This window comes from Leucoraja erinacea, chromosome 17, assembly GCF_028641065.1.
Source record: "Leucoraja erinacea ecotype New England chromosome 17, Leri_hhj_1, whole genome shotgun sequence".
Classification (NCBI taxonomy): domain Eukaryota; kingdom Metazoa; phylum Chordata; class Chondrichthyes; order Rajiformes; family Rajidae; genus Leucoraja; species Leucoraja erinaceus.
Genome location: NC_073393.1, coordinates 28,632,365 through 28,655,657, shown reverse-complemented (window position 1 = coordinate 28,655,657; position 23,293 = coordinate 28,632,365). Strand labels below are relative to the sequence as shown.

The following is a 23,293-nucleotide window of genomic DNA, read 5'->3' as shown; positions in this document are numbered from 1 at the left end:
TTTTGTTTCAGGCAATGGTGTAATTTCTGTGTTTGTTTTTGGAGTAGGCTGATGTCTATAAGAGAGCAGTTTGAACAGTAATATCCAATATTCACCATTAACAGCCATGGCACTTATGTTACAGAATTCCTTGCAATCTGTCATAAAGACAATGATAACATCTAATGCATCCCAGTGCCTGGAAAAGGCCATAGAATGTTTTGCTTGTCACTCTGGTGTAACATGTTGGTCATGACAAGACAATGCTCCAAGCATTTTGACAGGAGAAGGAGATAGCTTCCACTACTCCCTTCCATTCAAGCACACTTTGCCAGAGCTTGGTTCTTTTCTAACTCCCAGTGCTGGAGTAACTCGGCAGGTCAGGCAGCATCTCTGGAGAAAATGGATGGATGATGCAGGAGTTCAGCAAAACCAGCCAGAAGCATTCACCAGCTCCCAAACTACCCACCCACTTGTCCATCAAGTACCCTCTACCCCACCAACAATCATACATTGGCATCCTCAGCCCCCTCAGAACCTACTGAAAGTCACATGAGCAGAATCAGGTATCACCCGTACTAATTAAGCATCTATCAATCTCCACCTTAAAAATATCCAATTACTTGGCCTCCGCAGCCATCCGTGGCAATGAATTTCATAAATTCACTACCATCTGACTAGAGAAATTCCACCTCATCTCCAATCCAAATGTACAGTCTTTTATTCTCCCACTGCTGGAAACATCCTCTCCATCTACTCTATCTAGGACTTACATTATTTGATCATTTTTTTAAATGAGACCCCCCCCCAATCTTTCTAAACTCCTTTCAGCACTGGCAAAGAGCCATCAAATGTTCCACGTACGTTAACTTAATCATCTCTGAAATCATTCTCGTAAACCTCCTCTGGACCTTTCCAACTACAGCATTCTTTGTTAGAAAGGGGGCCCAAATCTGAACAATGTAAGCAGGGTTTGCCAAGGCAGAATTAAACAGTTTTAGTGGTCAAAATCCTTGAATACAACTCAGAAAGGGAAAATCTGAGGTGATTTTGAGACTTCATCGATGACAATAGGAAGGTTGAATGTCTACATGAGTTAAAAGTGTGAGTCAATAAGACACAATATGAAAGCATTGAAACAAAGATAGAAAGTATTGAGTTTGCACAGAGTTTATGGCACCCATTAATGTACCAAATTCATAGTATTTGACTATGGTAAATATTGATGGTTTATTGATTTTAGGTGGACAATGTTTTATGACATTTTCATTTTGAAGACACAGAACAGGAGGTAAGATCACTTGTGGAGAAGTGCTCCACCAGAATTACTGGCGTCTGAAGATGTCTGGTACATCAGGCAGTGAAAAGTTCAGTAAACAAAAAGACCAAGAAATCAAGTGGATTTATAGTTAGTTGAAGTTACAACTGTATATTGATGTAGTTGACTGATGTGTAATTGTGCGTGTTTTGGAAGTGGCACAAACATTTTTACTTGGTAACAAATGGAAAAACACAATGATTTAAGAGGCTAAAATACACATTGAATCTACATTCCATGTTTAGAATCGTTGTTAATGGGACTATTATGCAAGTTTGTTCATGCTGTCAAATATGTATGGACAATAAGACTATAATCAGCTGCTGTAGCAGCAATGATGTCAGAGAATTGGATTAACACTGAGAGAAAGTTATAGGATCTTCGATCATAGTTTATCCATATCCCAACAAAAACATACAAAAAGGAGCGCTGGCAAGCCCATGATTTATTATTTATTTGCAGCAGTATGAGAAGGAATGTTTTTGAGTACACAGGGATTGTTCTACAAGGAGAGGTTTAAGATTGGCAGTCTATTCATTAAGGTTTAGAATAATCCCCTTGAAATTTAAGAATCTAAGAGGGCTAAACAGGGTAAATGCTGAGAGGATGCTTCCATTAATGGGAGAGTCCAGAATACAAAGGTGTGGTCTCGCAATACAAGGGCACTTATTCAAAGCTGAAACAAGGAAGAACCTCTTGACTATGGAATTTCCTGCCAATGGATCTATGGGTTTATTCAAGGTGAATCAAGCATTATGGGGAAAGGGCATGAAAATGAACTGAGGAATGTCAGATCAGCTGCCCATTTATATTTGTCCTGATAAATGAATTTTATTCAGAAGACAAAATTGGATGCAGGACGCAGCAGTGACCTGCCTTACAATCAAATTCTCCACCAACCTCCATCAGTGCCTGCCCCAATGGAAGAGTAAGGCAAACACGTAGAAAAAAACAAGCAACAATATATTGTCAGGGAGGAAAATCATAATGGACACTCAAATAAAAAGATATAGCCATAAATTAAAAATGTAAGAATTATTTCATTTTCACTCAAAGTTCAGTTTTATTGTAATACATTTTAGTCCTATTCTCTCCATACATTAGGCGCACATTAATTTAATCAAGTAAGAATGCAACAGATAACACTGCAGACCAGTATAATTGAACCAATGAATGTACACAACTCACTGTAACATTGTGCTCACCAAAGCAGGTGGGTGGGTGGCAGTCTGCAGTTTCCCAAGCTAATGATATTCCCTAGCTCAAAAAAGGACAGTGGGACTAAGCCAGGAAAACTACAGGTAAGTAAACCTTACTTCAATAGTAGGGAAATTATTGGGACAGGATTTATATTCAATTCAAAAGGCAGGGATTCATTAGGAGTCAACATGGTTTCATGCAAGGCAAATAATCTTACAAATCTGAGCACATATGCTCTGAGGGGCACAGCGGTAGAGCTGCTGCCTTACAACGCCAGAGACCCAGGATCAATCCTGACTATGGGTGCTGTCTGTATGGAGTTTGTACGTTCTCACCGTGACCTCGTGGGTTTTCCCTGGATGCTTCGGTTTCCTCCCGTGTTCCCAGGTTTGTAGGTTAATTGACTTTGGTAAAGATTGTAAATTGTCCGGAGTAAGGTAGCGCTAGTGTACCAGAATCGCTGGTCGACATAGTCTAAGAGAGCCAAAGGCCTGTTTCCGCACTGTATCTTCAAACTAAAGTGTTTTGAGAAAGCTAAGAAAATTGAAGTGTGACCAGAAGACAAAGTTTGGATGGACCAGATCAGGGTTTCGACAAAGTCCCACAGTTGATGGGTCCAGATTACACATGGGATCCCAGGATACAAAATTAGCTTGGAGATAGGATACAGGGTAGTGGTTGAGAGGCATTTTTCTGGCTGGAAGTCTGTAAATAATAGTGTATCGCAGTGAGCAGTGCTGGGACTATTATTAATCAGCTATAAATGACTTGGATAAGAATGTAATGGATAATTTAGTACATTTGATGACAATAAAAATTGGTGAGTAAACAGCAACACTGGTTGTGAAAGGACACAGAGGGACATAGAAAATTGGACCGACAAAGACTAACCAGATACATTCACTAAATGGAAAGGACTACAGAACTTGAGGTGCAAGTACATAGGTCCCTGAAAACAGCAACACAGGTAGTGAGAATGGCATTCGGAATGTTTCGATTCATAAGTCGAAGAACTGGGATGTCATTTTGAAGCTATACAGGACATTGGTCAGAGCACTTGGAATATTCTGTACAGTTCTGGTCACCATCCTATAGGAAGAATGAGGGAAGGCAGCGAACAAAATCAACTTGTCCTGTCCCAGTCATTTCTCCTCCTCCTCTCTGTTCCTATCATGCAGAAGAAACAAACGCTTGAAAGCGCGTTCCATTAGAATCAGGAACAGCTTCTTCTCCTCCGTTATCAGGCCTCTTTCTGAATGGTTCTTACATAAGCTGCGGTACTGTTCAATTCAACGCTACTCCATTGAGCGCATTGGACTTTGTCAATGAAACTAATGCACAAGAATGGTGAGAACTATATTCTGCACTATCTTCCCCTTATCTCTATCAATTGTGCTTGAGTTTGAACTGATTGTATCTATGTGTGGCATGTGTACGGACGGCATAATAAGCTTTTCACTGTACTTCAGCACATGATAATAATAAACCAAAACCTAAATTTAAAGAAGCATTTGAACAGGTACTTGAACAGGAAAAGAGAAGGGTGTGGGCCAAGGGACAGAGAAATGGAATTACCATAGACTGGCATCATTGCCAGCATGGACATCGATGCCTATGGTCTATGACTAGGATTCTAGAAGGTATTCTCTTCATCTTATTGTGCACAGTAATAACATGACACCTCTGAAGAGATAAGTATATAGTGGAGTAAAATTAAAAATTTGAACAGTTCTTTGAAATAATAGGGATTTGTCTGAATTTTCCATTTTCTTTCCATCCATGGTTGGAATTAACCGATTTAAAAAAAAGAAATGCACTCCAGACAAACTCACGTAAACGAGGAGTTTATTACCAAATTTACAGATTAACTCCAGATTCCAAGTTAACTCCTTGAACAGTTGAATTGTTAAACATCTATTATGGATTCCAGTGTAGGTTTATCAGTTCCTTGGAACATCCATTACTTCCACTCATTTTTCTCATAGTCCCATTTTGAAGCAACACCAAGAATTGGGTTCATCCTCATGTCCAGCATTCTCTTTGTCTGCTTAGCTCTCCATTCATCCTCAAAGGTGTGAGGAACATCTCCAAATACTGTGGATAACAGACACAGATTAGGCCATCTAGACCGAGTAATTTCTTCAGCTGGAACAAATCAGCACCAAAAAGCATTTTGCTCTTCTAATGAAAAGTTGTCATAATTGATGAAGTTAATGGCATAGATTTCCATCTCCTTGGAAGTCAATATTGCCTTAACTCAGCATATTAATCCGCCATTTGACAGCAACACTATCAATCTATGATCTGTATTTTCCTTCCCATGGCTATTGGTACATTTTCAAAAAAGTCCATTAATAACTGTGTTGAATATGAAATTGCACCAGTCATTTGCAGTGAAGGATGTTCTCACCCATACTAGCAGAAGACATACTAGCAGAATTAAGCCATTCGGCCCATTGAGTCTACTCCACCATTCGATCATGGCAGATATAGTTTTCCCAATTAACCTTAGGGCTGTGATGAGAGCAATACGGCAGGTAATTTGTAATGTGATAATAGTAAGTTCATCTGTACTGCTGATGCTGATCCTGCTGTAAACATTGGGCTAGGCTGTGGAGAAAATTATCTTCAATTTTCTTAGAAGTGCCATGGAATCTCGTTTCCAATTGAGAAGGCAGTTGGACTTCCCATCAAGCTCACCCTCAGTACTACACTTTCTGGGCCCTATAACTGAGGCGGGATGTGCTGTACTGTGGTGTTTAGAAGGATGAGGGGGTACTAATTCAAATTTACCAAATTATGAAAGGCCTGGCTCGAGTGGAAGTTGTGGGTCAAGACACTTCTTCAGACTGATTGCACGGGTTGGGGGGTGGGGAAAGAAAGCTGGAACAGAGGAGGTGCAGGACAGAGCATTGCCGGTAATAGGTAAACATGGGTAAGAAGGCTTTTTGATTAGCAGATTGTTGGACAAAGGCCAGAGATGAAAAGGCAGATGTGAGCCCAACAGGATAAAGAGTTGTGAATTGCAAAATCTGTGGATAGAAAAGTTGTGAATTGTGAAAGGGGACTGTGGGTTAGTTAATGGTCATACCGTTGGGTTGCAAACTGCTTTCTCTCTTCTGATGTAATTTATACCCTATATCCTGGCTCCTATTGGGAAGCCTGTATATAGCCCCCATCAGGTTCTTTTTATCTGTGTATTTTCTTAACTCTTCCCACAAGGATTCTACATCTTCTGATCCTATATTGTTTTGTGCTAAGGATTGGAATTTATTCCTGACCAACAGAGCTACCCAGCTCCCTCTGCCTACCTGCCTGCCTTTTTGATGGGATGCATATCCTTGGATGTTCAGCTCCCAGCTCTGATCCTCTTACAGCCAGTACCTACTGATTTCTAATCACACTATATGCTTATCTACCTTGTTTCAAATATTCCGTGCATTCAAGTATAATACCTTCCAGACTCATTGTGGACTCTTATCCCTTTCAAAACATTATCCTGTTTCTTATTCTGGACACTTCAGTAACCTCTTCTGCACTCTCCTTCCCTTTAACGTTTTCCATAGTTTCCAATCTGTTGAACCCCACTGCACCCCACTATTTAGTTTAAAGCTCTAACTACAACCCAAGTTATGCAATTTGCCACAGCCCTGGACCCATTTTGATGTACGTTTACCTGAAAGCAAATGCTATTATGATACAGAACCACACATTGAATCTCAAAAGATTCAAGAATGTTTAATCAGTCCCTACAGAAAATATATTTCTTTCAACTCCAGTTCTCAACCTTTTCCTCCCTGACTGTTGAGTGACCATAAAAGCACAAGGATTGTGCTCCATACAAAGATATAACACGATTCATTTAAGCTTTAGTACATTTATTTTGTACAGGGAGAATTTGGTAATATCACAAAAAGGCACTCACCAAACAATCTTTGCCAAAGGTAAATCAGCCCAGAAAAACCAATCATGAAGAAGACGCCACCGATTACAGTCTTCCATTCACTTGATGCCTTGTTCATTTCAACAAAGCTCTGCTCAAAGCGAATACGATACACTGGGGAAATAAAACAAGATTCCATTGGAAAAATTCTGAAATCCAGTATCAAGGAGCGTGGTAGTGGAGCAAAACGTTAACCAATTAATCTTAAAGCATCCTGCAATCCCATTTTAGTATTTGTCATACTCCATCCCTTTTTCTCAGTTTTTAACTCAAGAATTTGTAAAGAAAAAACATAAGATTCCTCAAAAATAGCCAAGTAAATTGGGTTTCAACACACGTATACCCATCAATGCACGTGAGTACCAACATGGCGTAGTTGAGGAGCAGAAGGGGAAGGAGTAGGTAGTTGTTACGGAACAGCAGGTAATATCAAAAAAGAACATGTAACAATCAGCAATAAATTCTCAATTTTTCTGTTCCAAAGCAGGTTGAACAGATCCCTTATGAACCAATGTTTTTTTTTAAATTTGAAGCCTTAATGCACCCATTAACTATTTGCCATTACAACAGACAGTTAAAATCTGCAACCTTTAAATTGGTCCTTATCTAACTTTTTCTTCAGGGCAGGAGTCAGAGGACATGATCAGTGCATGTTATCCTGATGTTAGATCAGAGGCGTTGTTGCAATCAGACATGGTTTATCCAAGAATCATGTAATCACTGTTGATTGACATTATTTATACAATAAATATTTTCTGTTTTGATTTTTTTAGGTGGAGCACTCCATTATCTTCCTTTTACGCATGGATATTTTATTGCGATGCCCTGTCGGCAAGGAATACTTCAGAATGCCAGTTCAAACCACAGTGACTGGTGACAGTTACTTCACTTAAATAATTTTAGTTACCAGCTGCAAAAGACATTAATCCAATAATAGAGCAATTAATGCATTAATTAAGAACAATAAAAACCCATACAGATCAGATAGACACAAAATGCTGAAGTAACTCAGCGGGACAGGCAGCATTTCAGGAGATGGAATGGTTGACATTTTGGGTTGAGACCCTTCTTCAGACATTTTGTGTCTACCTTTGATTTAAACCAGAATCTGCAGTTCTTTCCTACACAGATACCTAGCCTCAATATCCAGAATAACACTTAAATTTGGGTTACACACTGGAGTTTAGAAGAATAAGGGGGGGACCTCACTGAAACATACAGAATAGTAAAGACTTGGATAGTGTGGGTGTGCAGAGGGTGTTTCCACCAGTGGGAGAGTCTAGGACGTTCTTTTAGAAAGGAGATGAGGAGAAATTTATTTTTATCAGAGGGTGGTGAATCTGTGGAATTCTTTGCCACAGAAGGCTGTGGAGGCCATCAATGGATAAAGGCAGAGATAGGTGGATTATTGATTAGTACAGATGTCAGAGGTTATGGGGAGAACACAGGAGAATGGGGTTAGGAGAGAGATAGATCAATTATGATTGAATGGCAGAGTGGCATAGTTCTACTCCTAATTCTATTTCTTATGACCGTATAATTTGGACAAGAGTTGAAAGCAATAAATATCAGAAAAAAGCGGCAGGAAGAAATAGAACATTAAATGGACTGCTCTTTAAAAGTAAGTGGCAAAGACAATTGGCTGATTCACACCCTTGGCCATAAAACTCTGTGATTTTGTTCAACAAGAGATTCTTGCTTAATTATATCCAATGAATCCTTTCAAAACTCTTCAATGCTGACTAACAACAGGATTAAACTCCATTGTAATGACCTGTGCGGGCCTGCAGTAAGCCTGCCCTTGCTGCCATGGCGGTACCATGGACAGGCTCAAAACCTATTTCTCAGCTCTAAGAATACAGGAGATGGGGACATCATGGTTTAGTGGTCTGAAAACTGTAAAATCCAGGTTCATGAGCAGCTTCTTCCCTACAACTATCAGGCTATTAAACACTACAACCTAAAATAAGCTCTGAACTATATAGACTTGGGGGTATTAATTTTTGACATTCAACTATTATTGTTGGTTTATTTGTCTGTTTGGTTTGTTTTTACACATATATACTGAACATTTTTTGCTGTTTATTATGGGTTTTATGTTTACCCATTATTTGTGCTGCTGCAAGTAAAAATGTCATTGTTCCATTTAGGGACATACAATAATAACATACTCTTGACTCTTTTACAACTGTACTAACTGTATTGGAGCCCTGCTATAGGAAGGATGTCATTAAACTGGAAAGGGTACTATCAAATTTATAAATAGGTTACCAGGTCTGGAAGATTTGAGTTATAGGGAGGGGATGGATCTACAAGCGAGTTCGGTATTCTGACTGCGCATGCCCAGGTCATAGGTCACTATCCATAAACATTGTTGGCAACTGAGCAGCTGTGTACATATAGACCTTTGTTTCATCCATATTTTCCAGCTTTGATTCTTCTAGGTAAGAAAATACTGCTTTCGAAATACTATGAATTAGTTTTATTTATTATTCCTTTGTACAAAGTTATGATGATTTTGTCATTTTTATTGCTTTATGCTTCGGTGAGTGAGTGAGATCGTGCTGCTGCGGGCGCGGTTGAGTTGCTGCTGGGCCGCCCCCGTCCCCTCCTGGACTGGTGCATAGATAGGAAAGGTTTGAAAGAATATGGACCTGGCACACAACAAGTGGGATCATTAGGCAACTTAATTGAAATGGGCAAGTTGCACCATCAGGATAGTTTTCATGCTCTAATGCTCAATCATTCAGATAAATGACAAAAATAGCAAACCTCTTACATTATAACCTCCTTCTGGTCTCAAGATGACCTAGCAAAAAAATCTGATATGTTTCTAATTGTATTAAACTACACTTAACACTTGTTAATGCCTTACTTCCATATAACAACTAAACTGTAGTTAAATGCAGTAGTGCCCAGCTCTCCTCCTACCTTCAACTCTGGCAGTTCTACATCCAACGACAAGCAATTTGCATTATATCAGTTTGGCTAACTTACATTTCAGCTTCTCTTCACCAGAAAGAGAAACCCAAGAGCTTTTCTCCTTCTCCTTTAAGGACTTCTGCTCTCCTGACAGATGTCCCACAAAATCAATGGCTGCAAGAGGCTCATCTTTACGATCAACATATTGTGGAAGTGCATAATCAAGCCTTGCAACACCTGCAGAAAAACAACATTTTATGATAAAAATCAAAGCACAGATACCCAAAGAATGGGAGCCCACATCACGATTCACATTGTAGGTTTTGCCTACTCCAATATTTGGATTAAATAGTTAAAAAAAAAAAAAACTGGTTACTAATACTATTGGTGATGAACAATGCTAAGCAATAGAACGTAAGCAATAGAACGTAACATGTTAATTTCTTTTCAAATAAGAGATCAATTAATTGACTGTCTGTGCTGCATAATTTTTATATTCTAACCAAAATTCTGTATTGATGTCAAGGAAAGGGGTTAAATTCCAGTCTATCAATCCTCACCTCAAATGAAGGATTAATTGGTTAAGGTACCACAGAGGAGATGTTATTTTCCAAATGATTATTGGAATTTATAATCTTAAACATGTTCCACCAATCTTTGATTGGCAAAGATATTGTTATATTGTTATATTGTTTCTGATCCATATTCAAAAAACAGATATTAATCATTGATTGAAACCCTACAAGTTCCCTTTTGGAATTTAAACTGGGTCAGAGAATCTATTTTGAATAGAAATTAATTGAACAAATAATTGTAATTGAAATTGATTTTATTAGCCAAGTATGAAAACAAAACTTGGCTGAGGGATTTGGGGCCAAGTCTAAAACTATGGAACAGTAGTTAGGGAGAATGCAGAAAACAGTTAAATTGGTTGTATTATACACATCAGAGCTTGGTTAGGTTACTATGATTGTGCGTGCTTATGAAATGTTTACAAAATAACTGATTATCACAATCAGAATGCTCAAGATCCGAATTAAACTTTGTAGGGGAAAGTATCACATTATACAAAATCCTTAATTGTACAAATAACAAGCGATTACATTAAACTGAGCAGGACAACGAGAACCTACAATTAACATCAGAATTTAAATTGGCAGATTGAAAGCATCTTTTAGAAAAAAATGTCTGTACAAAGAATAGTAAACAAGATAAGCTTAATAGCCTTCCTTGTTTTTACTTTTGGCTTTGAAAATAGTACATCAATTTCATCAAATAATTAGGGACAATTTAGACAAATTACACAAGATCATGACCTACGTGATATTCAAGATGTAATCTGCACAATACTGTAGTTATCCCCTCGAAAGCCAATGAAATTATTTATACTGATCTTGATGCAGTCTGATCCAAACATTCAATTTTAGCACTGCTACATTGTTGAAACTGGCTGAAGAGCTGTTAACTAAAACATGAACATTTTCAATCTACCAAACAAATTTCAATGGAATTGAAAAAACAAAGCTCATAAATGCCAATTTTATAGTAAGGTTGAAACGGAATCATCACATCAAGATTTCATACATTAGTCACAGAACAGGACCAAGGAGCAGAACACAGATTCAGAATATATCAAACAATACCAAACCAGCATTCTCTACCTCAACTTGAATTTAGAAAATCTAACCACCGATAATCACTTGCAACTCACCACGTCCTTGCATGCAAACACTAGTGGAAAGTGCACGCCTGGTAACAAGGCTCAGGGCTCTTGAACCCAACATCCTGCAATATTTGAACAAAGTATACATGTCAGATTCTGATCTCAATTGTCTGTAGCAGAAGTTAATTTCATAATTATACTCTAAAATATGTGCCGAACACATTCTACAGTTGCAAATGCAAAAATAAAATTACACTCCTAACTGCTGAAAATATGAAATACACACAGAAAATATGGAAAAGGCTCAGGTCAGGGCTGGAGAGAGGCAACACTTTTGCAAGCAGCATGGAATAAGACATTTATGTATACACATTCTGACCTTTTATAATTAAAATTTACAGCGTGGATTTAGAATTTTCAAAGGAATGAGGGCAAGATTTCACAATGAGCAGTTCATAGCTGGAACGTGCTGCAAAGAGGTGGTGGAATCAGATATAGACACTATACAGAAGAGGCATTTAGACAGAATATAAATAGGCGGCGTATTGAAGGATATAGTCCTAATGCAGGCAAATGGAATTAGTGGAGGGACAAAAAGGTTGGCATGCACGTGGTGGCTCAAAGACCCAAATCTGTTCTGTACAACTCTATGACACGTCTCTGAAGTACAACTGACTGCATAGTATGTATGACCTTGTAGAGTAATTTTAGAACCACACATACAAGTGATATAGAAAATGTTATAAATGTAATTACATTCACTACATGCTCAAAAACCTACGGTAATAAATTCGCTAAATTATTCTATTCACAATGATCATAAATAGATAGAATTTTAGGATGTTTTGAATTTTAACTTTAGAACTTACACCAGTTTCAAAACAAACCCATATTACCAGTTCTTCAAGCTGTTAGTTGCAAAATAACTTCCAAATATTAATACTCAATAATTCAGAGAGCAAACATTATTTATCGCTCATTTGCCCAAGGCAATTAAGAGTCACCCATATTTAAAATAGAAAGTACATTAAATATTAGTTGAACTTTCACACTGCACTGCATTCTTCCAGGTCTAAGGTCAGCCAAGATTATCATGAAAGGAAGGACAATAAAACAATCTTAAAGGATTTGACAGGCTAGATGCAGAAAAAATGTTCCCGATGTTGGGGGAATCCAGAACCAGGGTCATAATTTAAGAATAAGGGGTGGGATATTTAGGACTGAGACTGATATTTAGGACTGAGACTAGTTTCCTGTAAAGGATTATTAAAGAATCTAATCTAGAAAAACATCTTCACCCAGAGGGTTGTGAATCTGTGGAATTCTCCACCACAGAAGGCAGTGGAGGCCAATTCACTGGATGTTTTCAAGAGAGTTAGAGTTAGTTCTTAGGGCTAAAGGAATCAAGGATGGGGAAAAAGTAGGAACGGGGTACTGATTTTGTATGATCAGCCATGATCATATTGAATGGCTGTGCTGGCTCGAAGGGCCGAATGGCCTACTCCTGCACCTATTTTCTATGTTTCTAGCATCCTTGTCAGTGATACCCAGGCTGAATAGATAAGAAATGTCAAACGATAGTAAAGCCAAGGGATATATTACTATGGTGTAAAATAGAAACATTATTACAGGGTTCATCATAGAGCACGAACACAAGCCATTGGGCCCTATTGGCCCACGATGACCGAGATGCCCCAATCTAAACTAGTCCTATATAGTCACAAAGTCATTCAAGGGCATGTGTATTGATAAGGCACTGATTCAACCCTCCAAGGGACCCGTCTTCTTTGGTGGGGTCATGACTATGATCCCATCCATCTGCAACCACATGCCGCCCTCCTTTCACATCGTCGTCTCCACTGCCCTCCATCGCCCAGAGCTGCCTCCAAAGCCCCGGGGCGCTGATGCTGCAGGAGCCACCAAGGTCAAGGCGTCCTGAGCGCTGCGCCATGAAGATATGGCTGCGTCCTGCGCTGAGGACGGAGGAGGGAGGAGGTGCGGGTGTTGAGGAGAGAGAAAGAAAGCGGGCTATTGGGAAAGGATGGGGGAGAGAGCGGGACGATGGAGCCAGGTACCCCGGGGAGTAACGGGCGCCTTTGCCACTCCCCGCACAGCGGCCGGTGATGATAAAGATCCGCGCATCATGATGAATGCGGCGGCTGACAGGGACCCCGACACAGCCACCCACCCACCCGGCCTCTCTCTCATCCATCCATCCATTCATTCACTCACTCGCCGCCTCCCTCTCTCTCTCAGCGCCGCCGCTCCCGACCCGCTGCAGCCCCAACCGACAGAGGAAGTGACGACACGCGGAGGACCGGCGGGCAAGGCACTGCGGGAAAAGGGTAACCAATGGCAACCGGCTGAAGCCTGGCCTTAACCATGTTGGAGATTATCTGTTTGCAGAATGTTCATTCTTGATCCTATCTGGCACTGTACGTACAATATGTAGTTGCATAGGTTGTCACATTGGTTGTATGCAATGTGTAGTTACACTGGTTGTATATGGGACTGTGTGTACAATATGCAGTCACCTAGGTTGTATGTGGGACTATGGGTAAAATGTTTGGTCACATAGCCACTGAAGACCAAAGATCCTATAGCTCTGCTATAGGATCTTTGCTGAAGACTGCAGTAACTCAGAGGGTCAGGCAGCAAGTAACGTATGCGACAACCAGTGATGATGAATGTACGTCAAGATACAAATACAGATATTGGACTGTGTACATATCTGGTGGTATATTGCACTGTGTGTACAATGTGTAGTTATACTGGTTGTATATTGGATTGTGTGTGCAACGTGTAGTCATGCTGGTGTATATTGGATTGTGTGTACAATGTGTAGTCATGCTGGATGTATATTGGATTATGTGTACAATGTGCAGTCACACTGGTTATATATTGGACTGTATGTGCAATGTGTAGACAAACTGACATCTTGGATTGTTTGTACAATGTGTAGTCACGCTGGTGGTATATGTGACTATGTACAATGTGTAGTCACATTGGTTGTATACTGGACTGTGTGTGCAATGTGTAGTTACACTGGTTGTCTGTGGGACTATGTGTGCAATGAGTAGCCACATAGCCACTAAAGACTGGAGTAACTCAGCGGGTCAGGCAGCATCTCTGGAGAAAAGGAACAGGTGATGCTTCATGTTGAGACGCTTTTTCAGACTGAGAGTCATGGGAAATGAGAATGAGAGATATAGAAGGTACTTAGAAAAAATGAATGGAATATATCCAAAAAGTAACAATAATCAAGGAAATGTGGGGCACACAATAGGCCATTGCAGGCTGTGGGATAGGTAATAACGAGTAAACTCTACAGGACGGCAGTAGAATTTGTACTAGGGTGGGGCAGGGATGAAGGGGGAGGGTTACTTGTAGTCAGATAAATCAAAATTCATACTACTGGGTTGTAAGCTGCCCAAGTGAAATATTAGATACTGTTCCTCCAATTTATGTTTGGCCTCACTCTGACAATGGAAGAGGCCCAGGACAGAAAGGTCAGTATGAGAATGGGAAGGGGAGTTGAAGTGTTTGGCATCCAGGAGAGCATGTAGGCTAGGGCAGACTGAGTGAAGGTGTGGACTCCTATATATCAGTGAGACCAAGTACAGACTCAGCGATTGTTTCACCGAGCACCTTCGCTCAGTCCGTATCAGCCTACTTTATCTCTTGTATCATCTTTCCTGTAAAATTATGTCCAGAACTGAACACAGTACTTTAAATGCAGCCTCACCAATGTCTTGTAATATGACCTCCCAACTTATATATTCAACACTCGGACCGATGAAGGCCAATGTGCCAAAAGCCTTTTTAAGCACTCTATCTACCTCTATTAACCACTCAATGCCACCTTCAAGGAAATATGTACCTGCACTCCTAGATTTCTCTGCTCTCCAACACTCCCCAGCCAGAGCCCTACCGTTCACTGTGTAGATCCTGCCCATGTTCGACTATCCAAAATGCAACACTTCTCATTTCTCTGTATTAAATTCCATCAACCATTCCTTAGTCCACCTGGCCAACCGATCAAGATCTCGCTGCAATTTTTGGCATCCATCTTCACTATCTGCAATACCGCACACTATTGAATCATCTGCAAACTTCCTAATCTTGCCATGTATATTGCATATACGTGCTATAGCATTAGGATAAGCTCTCAACCAAGAAAAACCAAGCCCAATGCCAAAGTAGTACCTAAACTACCAATACACATTTATGCTATGACAATAATTAACCTTATTCAGTAATAAGCCATCTACATGTTGACACTCAAGCTAAATGTTTAACTACGAACCCCAATCCCAATAGTACTCGGGTCTTGTAAAACCTGCGATAGTGAATGTTATGTCCTTCATACAAATAGATAGGATACCAAAAATACAGTTTGTACAGTTAGATATTCTACAACTGGAAATGCCAAGTAATGAGTTTCACTGGGTAGCTTCTCCAAATGAACTTCAAACAACTACTCTGCCAAACTCGAACACGTAGAGGAAGCTGGCCACCAATGGCTTGAGCTATATGCTAAATACATTGCGGCATTACACTGATTGATTGGCCTGCTCAGTTAACTTATCTGTGTTTTACAACGTGTCTCAATAAGTGAGACAAAGCCAATTAAAACATATTTCTGTTGGATGTCCATCGATTATATTAACTGGCTGAGGTCTCAGAACATCTGTTTTTATAAAAGCCATCTGTACAGGAAAATAGAGTCCTTTGTTAAGGTTCCAGATTAGTTTCTCTCAGAAATATTTGGCAGAAACTTAAAAAGAAACTGCTTACAATACATCTGTAATTTGGCTGTGATAAAAAGCAGCTGTTCTTCAAGGAAACTGTCTATTGCATTGTTTAGCAGCTAAAAGCTAATGTATTTGGATGACAATGAGGTCACGTAAAAAGGTGTTTGTGAAAAATTAATTGAACCTCAAGATATTGTTTGGAATCATTTGTGGTAATTACTATAGAAAGAATCCACCGTTCAGGTTGATATCCTTTAAGTATTTTTTAAAATGATGCAGAGGTTTTGTTATAAACTAGACCAGGTGCGGACCCGGTGGACCCGTTCCCCAAGGCAATATTCCACCACTGACCCATAGCCCCCAACTGCGCGGCTGATGTGTTCCCGCAGTGACGCCAGAGATCCCAGTTGTGACGCAAGTCACGGCAACCATCCCTCAACTGCACAGGCGCGGCCGGCAAGTGGGAGCGCGACGTTTTTAAAGTTCAAAATGACAATAACCTGTAAAATCTAAGATCAATGTGAATGCATCTCACTCTCCCTCTTCAGTCCCCTAGTCCCCTCCTCCATTATCCTCCCTCTCCACCAACACTCCTCAACTGCCCCCAATCCCACCCCCCACTCTCCCTCACTTCCCCCACTGCCCTCCTGTCCCTCTATCACTGAAATGAGTCAAGTCATACACAGGTCAAGATACAACACATATTTATTAAAGTTCACTTACAGCATTGGTCTGCAGGACATTACAGTAACTAGCAGCTACTCAGACTGAATTGCGTAAGCAAGATCGTAGTAATATAAATCGCATATTCGGCGGAGCAACTACTAACAAGCACTACAATTGGTTAGTAGGAAATAACCAATCTAAATCTTTCCTTGTAGAACCAAAATAAAGCATAGATACATGGAAACATGGTGGCTAACGTTAATAACACATATGGGGAAGTATAAATGGTTACACAAAATCGCCGTATCTAATGGATGGCCTGTACGACACGGGTGCAGTACGAATCCGCATCTCCTCCTTTCACCGGTGAAGTGACTGGGGAGGGGACAGGGGATGTGACCGGGGATGGCACCAGAGACCCACCGGGTAAAGGTGGTGAAGCAGGCGAGCTGGGCGCTGAACGCTGTGGAGAGGCCGTGGGGGACACAGTCTCTGGTAGTGGAGCAGCCGGCCCAATAGTGGGAGGGTATACAAAACACGAGACCTCTGGATGCGCAGTCGCAGGACGCGGTTCCTTCACAGGAAGGAGATGTTGACGGTTGCGTCTGTAAATGGCCCCATCTGCGCTAACCAGGTAGGAGCGCGGTTCTTTGGCAGGGTTGTGGATGAGACCCAGACGGCCATAGCTCTTGTTGGTCTGGAGGCGAACAAATTGTCCAGTGGAGAGAGGTTTAAGTGGCTACTGTACTTGTCGAAAAAAAGTTTTTGTGCCTCGCGCTTGAATTGTAGTTGTTTCTGGACTGCGGGCGGAGAACGGACCTGTGGCTGCAGAAGCTGCTGGGCTACAGGTAGGACAGCACGGGTTTGACGTGACATCAGTCGTTGGGCTAGGGAACCCAGTATGGGATCCCTGGCAATGTTCCTTAAATTGAACAGGTCCAGGTAGACGTCAGATTTACCAAAGTAAGAACGCTCCAATAGTTGTTCAGCGCTTCGGACGGCCCGTTCGGCGAGTCAGTTGGACTGCGGAAACTCAGGGCTGCTGGTGATATGTCGAAAGTCCCATTATTGAGCAATATTTTTGAAAAGCTGGCTGGTGAACTAACTGCCGTTGTCGGATAGAAGGCGTGCAGGGGAACCGTGCACGGAGAAGTGGCGTTGCAACTTCTGGATAACTGCTTCAGATGTGATGGTTTGGATGTCAATGTCAAACCAGCCCAAACAAGAGTTCACAAGAACCAGATAGTGTTTCCTATGCCATTCGAATATATCAGTGGCTACCATGGACCACGGTAAAGGAGGAACCTGGTGTGGCAGTAGGGGCTGCTTGTACTGGTGTGGCGTCAGGCTTTTGCAGATGGTGCAGACTTCAGTTTTGTCACGTATATACTTGGTCATACCGGGCCAGTAAAACATGCTCTGTGCCCATTGTACGGTTGCCTCCACACCGGGGTGGCCCCTGTGGACGGCATCAAAGTACTTGTCCCGGAGGACGGCTGGGAGAACTGCCTTTTGGCCCTTGAATATAATCCTGTCCTGTAACACCAGTTCATTGCGAACCAGGAAGCATGGGCGGATGGCGAGCGGGGTGCTGTCTTTTTCATTCGGCCAGCCATGCCGGATGACTGCGGACAGCAATTGTAATGTCTCGTCAGCAGCCGTGTGCTCTGCCAGGCTGCTTAGGCAATCAGTGGGAACATGCAATACCTACATTACTGAAAACTGGTCCTGTTCGGAGGGCTGTTGTTCGCTGGCTTTGCGTGGGGGCCCTTGATAGCGTGCCAGCTATGTGCATGTCCTTGCCTTTTTCGTAGGCAATGTTGAAATCAAAACGCTGCAACTGCATCATCATCCGTTGCAGGCGAACCAGAGGAGCGTGAATGGATTTATTCAAAATGGTGACCAGCGGCTGGTGATCTGTTTACTACTACTAACCACTAACAAGCACTACAATTGGTTGGTAGGAAATAACCAATCTACAATCCCCCACTACCTACCTCCCCAACTCCTCTTTCTGTATCCCCCACTCTCCCTCCTCAACTCCCCCACTGTCCCCTCCACCTTCCCTCCCTATCCTCCCCTCCCTCTTTCCCCCTGCTTCCACCCCCTTCCCCCCCCCCCCCCCCCCCCCCCACCCCCGCCCCCACAATGCAAATTGCGATGGGTTTTTTTAAAATCAGTCATTGAAAATCGTTATTTTTAATGTAAATGAAATTCGGGATCCCAATGTGACATCATTGTGACGTTGAAGGCAGCTGACAGGTAGGGCAAGTGGAAAAGTGTTTTTTGTAAAGTTTAAAATGTCAATAACTTGTAAAATATAACATCAATCCGAACAAAACATGGTACTGCACATCTCAGGAGAATGGTGAGTAAGGTAAATTGTAGCGCTATCATGTATTGTTTGGGCGGCGTTTACGGAACTCACACACACCCACACATGCATACAAAGAAACAAACAAGATGAGAGTTTAAGTAATATATACTAGACCAAGTGAGACCCATTGGGTCCCGTTCCCCAACGCAACATTCCACCAAACTGCGCATGCACAGCGACATTTTTAAAGTTTAAAATGGCAATAACCTGTAAAAGATGGATGGATGGATGGATGGATGGATGGGATGGATGGATAGATGGATGGATGGATAGATAAAGAGAGAGAGCAAATATTCAAATTCTGCAGAAAAAATATTCACAGGGGTTTTGAGGAAGAACTTGAAGGAAGAGAGGGAAGTAGAAAATATGGGACATTTTCAAGATTCAAAATTCAAGATTCAATTCAAGATTCAATTTATTTGTCATTTGGACCCCTTGAGGTCCAAACGAAATGCCGTTTCTGCAGCCATACATTACAAACAAATAGACCCACGACACAACATAATTTACATAAACATCCATCACATTGCTGTGATGGAAGGCCAAAAAAACTTATCACATGAATGTATCACTGGCAATGATGGATTAAAGAGCAGTGGTGATGTACATGGGATTATAGCTTTGGGTGCGATGATGCAGTTAGGGCTGAAATCAGTTGTAGAGATAGAAAGCAGTAGTTTTAATTAGAGGCTTAAATGTTAAGGGCGGAGAATTTACGTTGGCTAATGAGCATAGGGGTGATGAGTGAATGGGATTTAGTGTAAGTCTGTCCTTTGGGTGACAGATGTGTAATGAATACTACCATGAGAATAGTAGTATTCACACAATAACCTGTGGACAGGTTCCCCATGCTTGCATGGGATTAGCATTGTGAAAATAGTTCTAATTCTAGTATGTGTAGGAAGAAACAGCAGATGTTGATTTATACGGAAGATACTCAAAATGCTGGAGTTACTCAGCAGGTCGGACAGCACCTCTGGAGAAAAGGAATAGATGATGTTTTGGGTAGAGACCCTTCTTCAGACTGAGATTCTAGTGATCACCCATACACCTTTGTTCCATCCTACACACTAGAGACAACTTACAGAAGCCCACAAACCTGCTTGTCTTTGGAATGTGGGAGAAAACCAAATACCCGGAGAAAATCCGCACAGTCACAGGGAGAATGTACAAACTCTGTGCAGACAGCACCTATGGTCAGGATGGAACCAGGATCTCTGGCACTGTAAGGCAGCAACTCTATAGCAGTGCAACTAAGTGAATATGACAATATGGAGAGAATGGAAAAAGCAAAGGGAGAGAGAGGGTGAGAGGGAGATGGGGAGGGGGAGCGAGAGAGATAAATAAAACAATTCCAGTGAGTTGATGGAGGCCAATGCAGCACTGAATTACCAGAGGTGAGTGGTCAGTTGGAAGTCGGAAGATTTGGAGGAAACAAGACTCTCATTGTGGAAGAGTGAAGAGTGCTTTGGGAAAGCACAGTGGCGCTTTAATCTAAAAATATGACCACTGCGATAGTTGCAGAAGTGAAGGCCTGGTTATTTCTCAGGAGATGAGGTAAATGGTGTCAGCTCCTTTGAAGTAGTTCCAGGTTCTGACATACAGTTTGATTATTAAGTAATTGACTTTTAACAACAAATCACTTCAAATTCAACTTCACAAACTTTCCCAGCCGAATACGAAGTGCTGGAGTAACTCAGCGGGTCAAGCAGTATCTGTGGAGTGAATGTATCAATGACATTATGGGTTGGGATTTTTCTTCAGACTGGACATTCCCTCTCCAGATGCTGCCTGGTCTGCTGAGTTATCCACCACATTATGTTTTGCTCAAGATTCCTGCAGTTCCTTGTGTCTCAATAGACAATAGGTGCTGGAGGAGGCCATTCGGCCCTTCGAGCCAGCACCGCCATTCAATATGATCATGGCTGACACCATGTATTACATGGTATCATGTAATCCCCGTGCTACCTGTCCCATGGTCGCAAAGTCAGCGATTAAACCGTCACCCCACCTAGTTTGCCAGGTGAGGAGGGGGCTGTGGATCCCAGCAGAACCAAAAACAAGACCTGTCAAAGGGTGGAGGGGCTTCTAGCGAGCCAACGGCCATCCACACTTCAGTAGAAGTTGCGATCACTGTCATACATAGCATTGTAAGGAATGATGATAAAACACACACCAAAATCCTACACTTCCAGTGGCGGAAGCCCGCAAGAACTGAAGGGCAGAGATGTGTGGTGCGTCTGTAAATACACTCCTAAAGCTTATCCCCCAAGTCTAATTCAGTAAAAACACTGACTCAAGAACTGGACCAACTAATCTTTATTTTTAGCATGAACACAAATTCTCCTGTACGATACCTATACCACCGCGGGTTGGATCCTTGTCTCTGCCTGGCCAAGCCCTTCAACCTCATGCAAGCAGACACACTCCAAAAGGTCACGCAGTCCCAAGCGCCCCTCATGAAGATCGACACCGATCTAAATGGGGGCCACCTTTTATAGGTCCACGAAGCTGGAGGGGCCAAACCACATAGAGGTGGTCTCTTTACAGTCCAATCAAACATATCTTTACAGTCCAATCAACCATATTAATTACAATCAATGCATTATTGACAGTTCCCCAAACCAATTACAGAGTCTCCCAAACAATGTTTCTTGCAGAAGCTTCTGGAAGGAAGCTAACTAACTGAACTATGCAACATTTACCCTGGAACTGAAAACAATCCTGCCAAGGGCTTAATACTTTGGCCAGTCAACAAACAACAGGGTAACTGTCTTGCAACATTATTTACAATCCCTGTGCAGCAATCCAATCAAACTCATGCATTCACAATACCTTGGAGTACCTTCTGCAAGATTCTCATACATAAAGATATTTAGACTTTTCTCATCTGAGGGGCTGATCTGGGACCCAGACTTCCCGACAACAGCCAGCAGCTTGTGGCTTCTATCAGGCCTTGTGAATGCATGGATTCTGTACTTTAATTTGGCCAGGATTTACACGTCCATCACCATTCCCGTCGGAGACCAGCACCAGCATCGCTACTGTTGTCAACGATGATGGATTAATTAAATTATCTCCTTTAAATTTCCATTCCACCTTATACTTTGTTTTGCTGTTGAGCTACAATAGCAGCCATTTAATCAATAAGCATATCTTTTGAATGTGGAAGCAAACCCAAGTACCTGAAAAGCCCTCAGCTAGAGAACATGTGTAAACATTCTACAGACTGCATTAAGGAATGAGGATAAAATTTGAATTACAAATCTGGGGCTTTAAGGTTTATCTGTGATGCTCACTTTTATTTCTCACCAATGCTGTTAGACATTGAGCACTTTAAATTCTAGTAAAGAATGAGAGAGGGTTCATAAAATTGGGCTTTTATTTCTCACCAATGCTGTTAAACATTGAGCACTTTAAATTCAATAAAGGATGAGAGAGAGCTGATAAAATCAGCGACGACAGTCGTGAGGAGCTAGACCGATCATGGGAGGTTACCCCCATCGTGTCACGGCCATACCCGACAGCAGGCTGGGCTTGTCTGCCCAGAGGAGGGAATTGGACAGAGGAATCTCGACTGGACTGAGCGCGGCTCCAAGAGGCCAAGCACGTGGACCGGTATACGGCTTGCAGCTGAACAGTGGTGGAACAACGATGGAGGACACCAAAGGCTTCACTTGGCCAGGCCAACCCTGCAACGCCGCCAGGACAACAGGCCTTCATGGTTAGGCCAAGAACACTGCACTTACAACTGGATCTTGAAAAGGGTGCCAAAACTGTTGAATCTGAGTAGTGTTTCAGTGTACTGCTGCTATGCATTTGTACTATATCTGAGATGTTTATCTAAGAAGCAGTTAAGTACTTATGTATAATGGTACTTGTTCTAAACTGTATACAAATATGAATTTCACTGTACATCAGTACATGTGACAGTAAAGTACCATTATATATGGTCTGTTACAACAAGAGTTTACTGTACTGCTTCAGCTATTTTCCAGCATATCAATATTTACATTTAAAATTGCTCTTTACTGGTCCATTCAATTATTTAAGAGCCGGCATGAATTTAAGGGACCTAATGGCTTTCTGAGCCATCTACTGTGGAATGAGGCTTTTTTTTTCCATGATTGCTATCAATAGTTCTCCAAACGAGTGTGATGGGTCTTGATCCGAAACATCATCCATTCCTTCTCTCCAGAGATGCTGCCTGACCCGCTGAGCAACTCCAGCACTTTGTGTCTATGTCCAAATCAAAGATCTAATAGCTATAGGAGCTTTAGGTCTGAATGAAGCCTGGCTGGAGAACTAGTCCTTCAGACCCGCCTCATTGGACCGTGAGCTCAGGCTCTTGCTCTTTATTGGGCGTTCAAGCTGGACACCGCTCGGTGATTGGTGATCTGGAAGCACAAGCCCTCCCTTCTATTGGTCTAGTGTGGTGCGTACCCGTTCCTGATTGGTCCACTAGACCGTT

At 41.7% G+C, this 23,293-nt stretch overlaps 1 protein-coding gene across 3 annotated transcripts in view; it reads right to left on the bottom strand.

The window, feature by feature from the left end:
* Nucleotides 1–4,325: 4,325 nt before the first annotated feature.
* Nucleotides 4,326–23,293, bottom strand: part of LOC129705349 (cytochrome c oxidase subunit 4 isoform 1, mitochondrial) — a 42,626-nt gene continuing 23,658 nt past the window's right edge. Inside the window, exons 1-5 of one of the 3 annotated variants that reach the window (XM_055648880.1) lie at nt 13,258–13,359; nt 11,074–11,147; nt 9,438–9,599; nt 6,423–6,554; nt 4,326–4,591 (exon numbers count right to left, since the gene is read on the bottom strand). In XM_055648880.1, the coding sequence (XP_055504855.1) occupies nt 4,458–4,591; nt 6,423–6,554; nt 9,438–9,599; nt 11,074–11,146 (501 nt within the window). In that variant the 5' untranslated portion in view covers nt 11,147; nt 13,258–13,359 and the 3' untranslated portion in view covers nt 4,326–4,457. Of the gene's footprint in view, nt 4,592–6,422; nt 6,555–9,437; nt 9,600–11,073; nt 11,148–13,253; nt 13,360–23,293 lie in introns of those variants that run through there. The other 2 variants (XM_055648882.1, XM_055648881.1) reach the window with 2 other exon arrangements.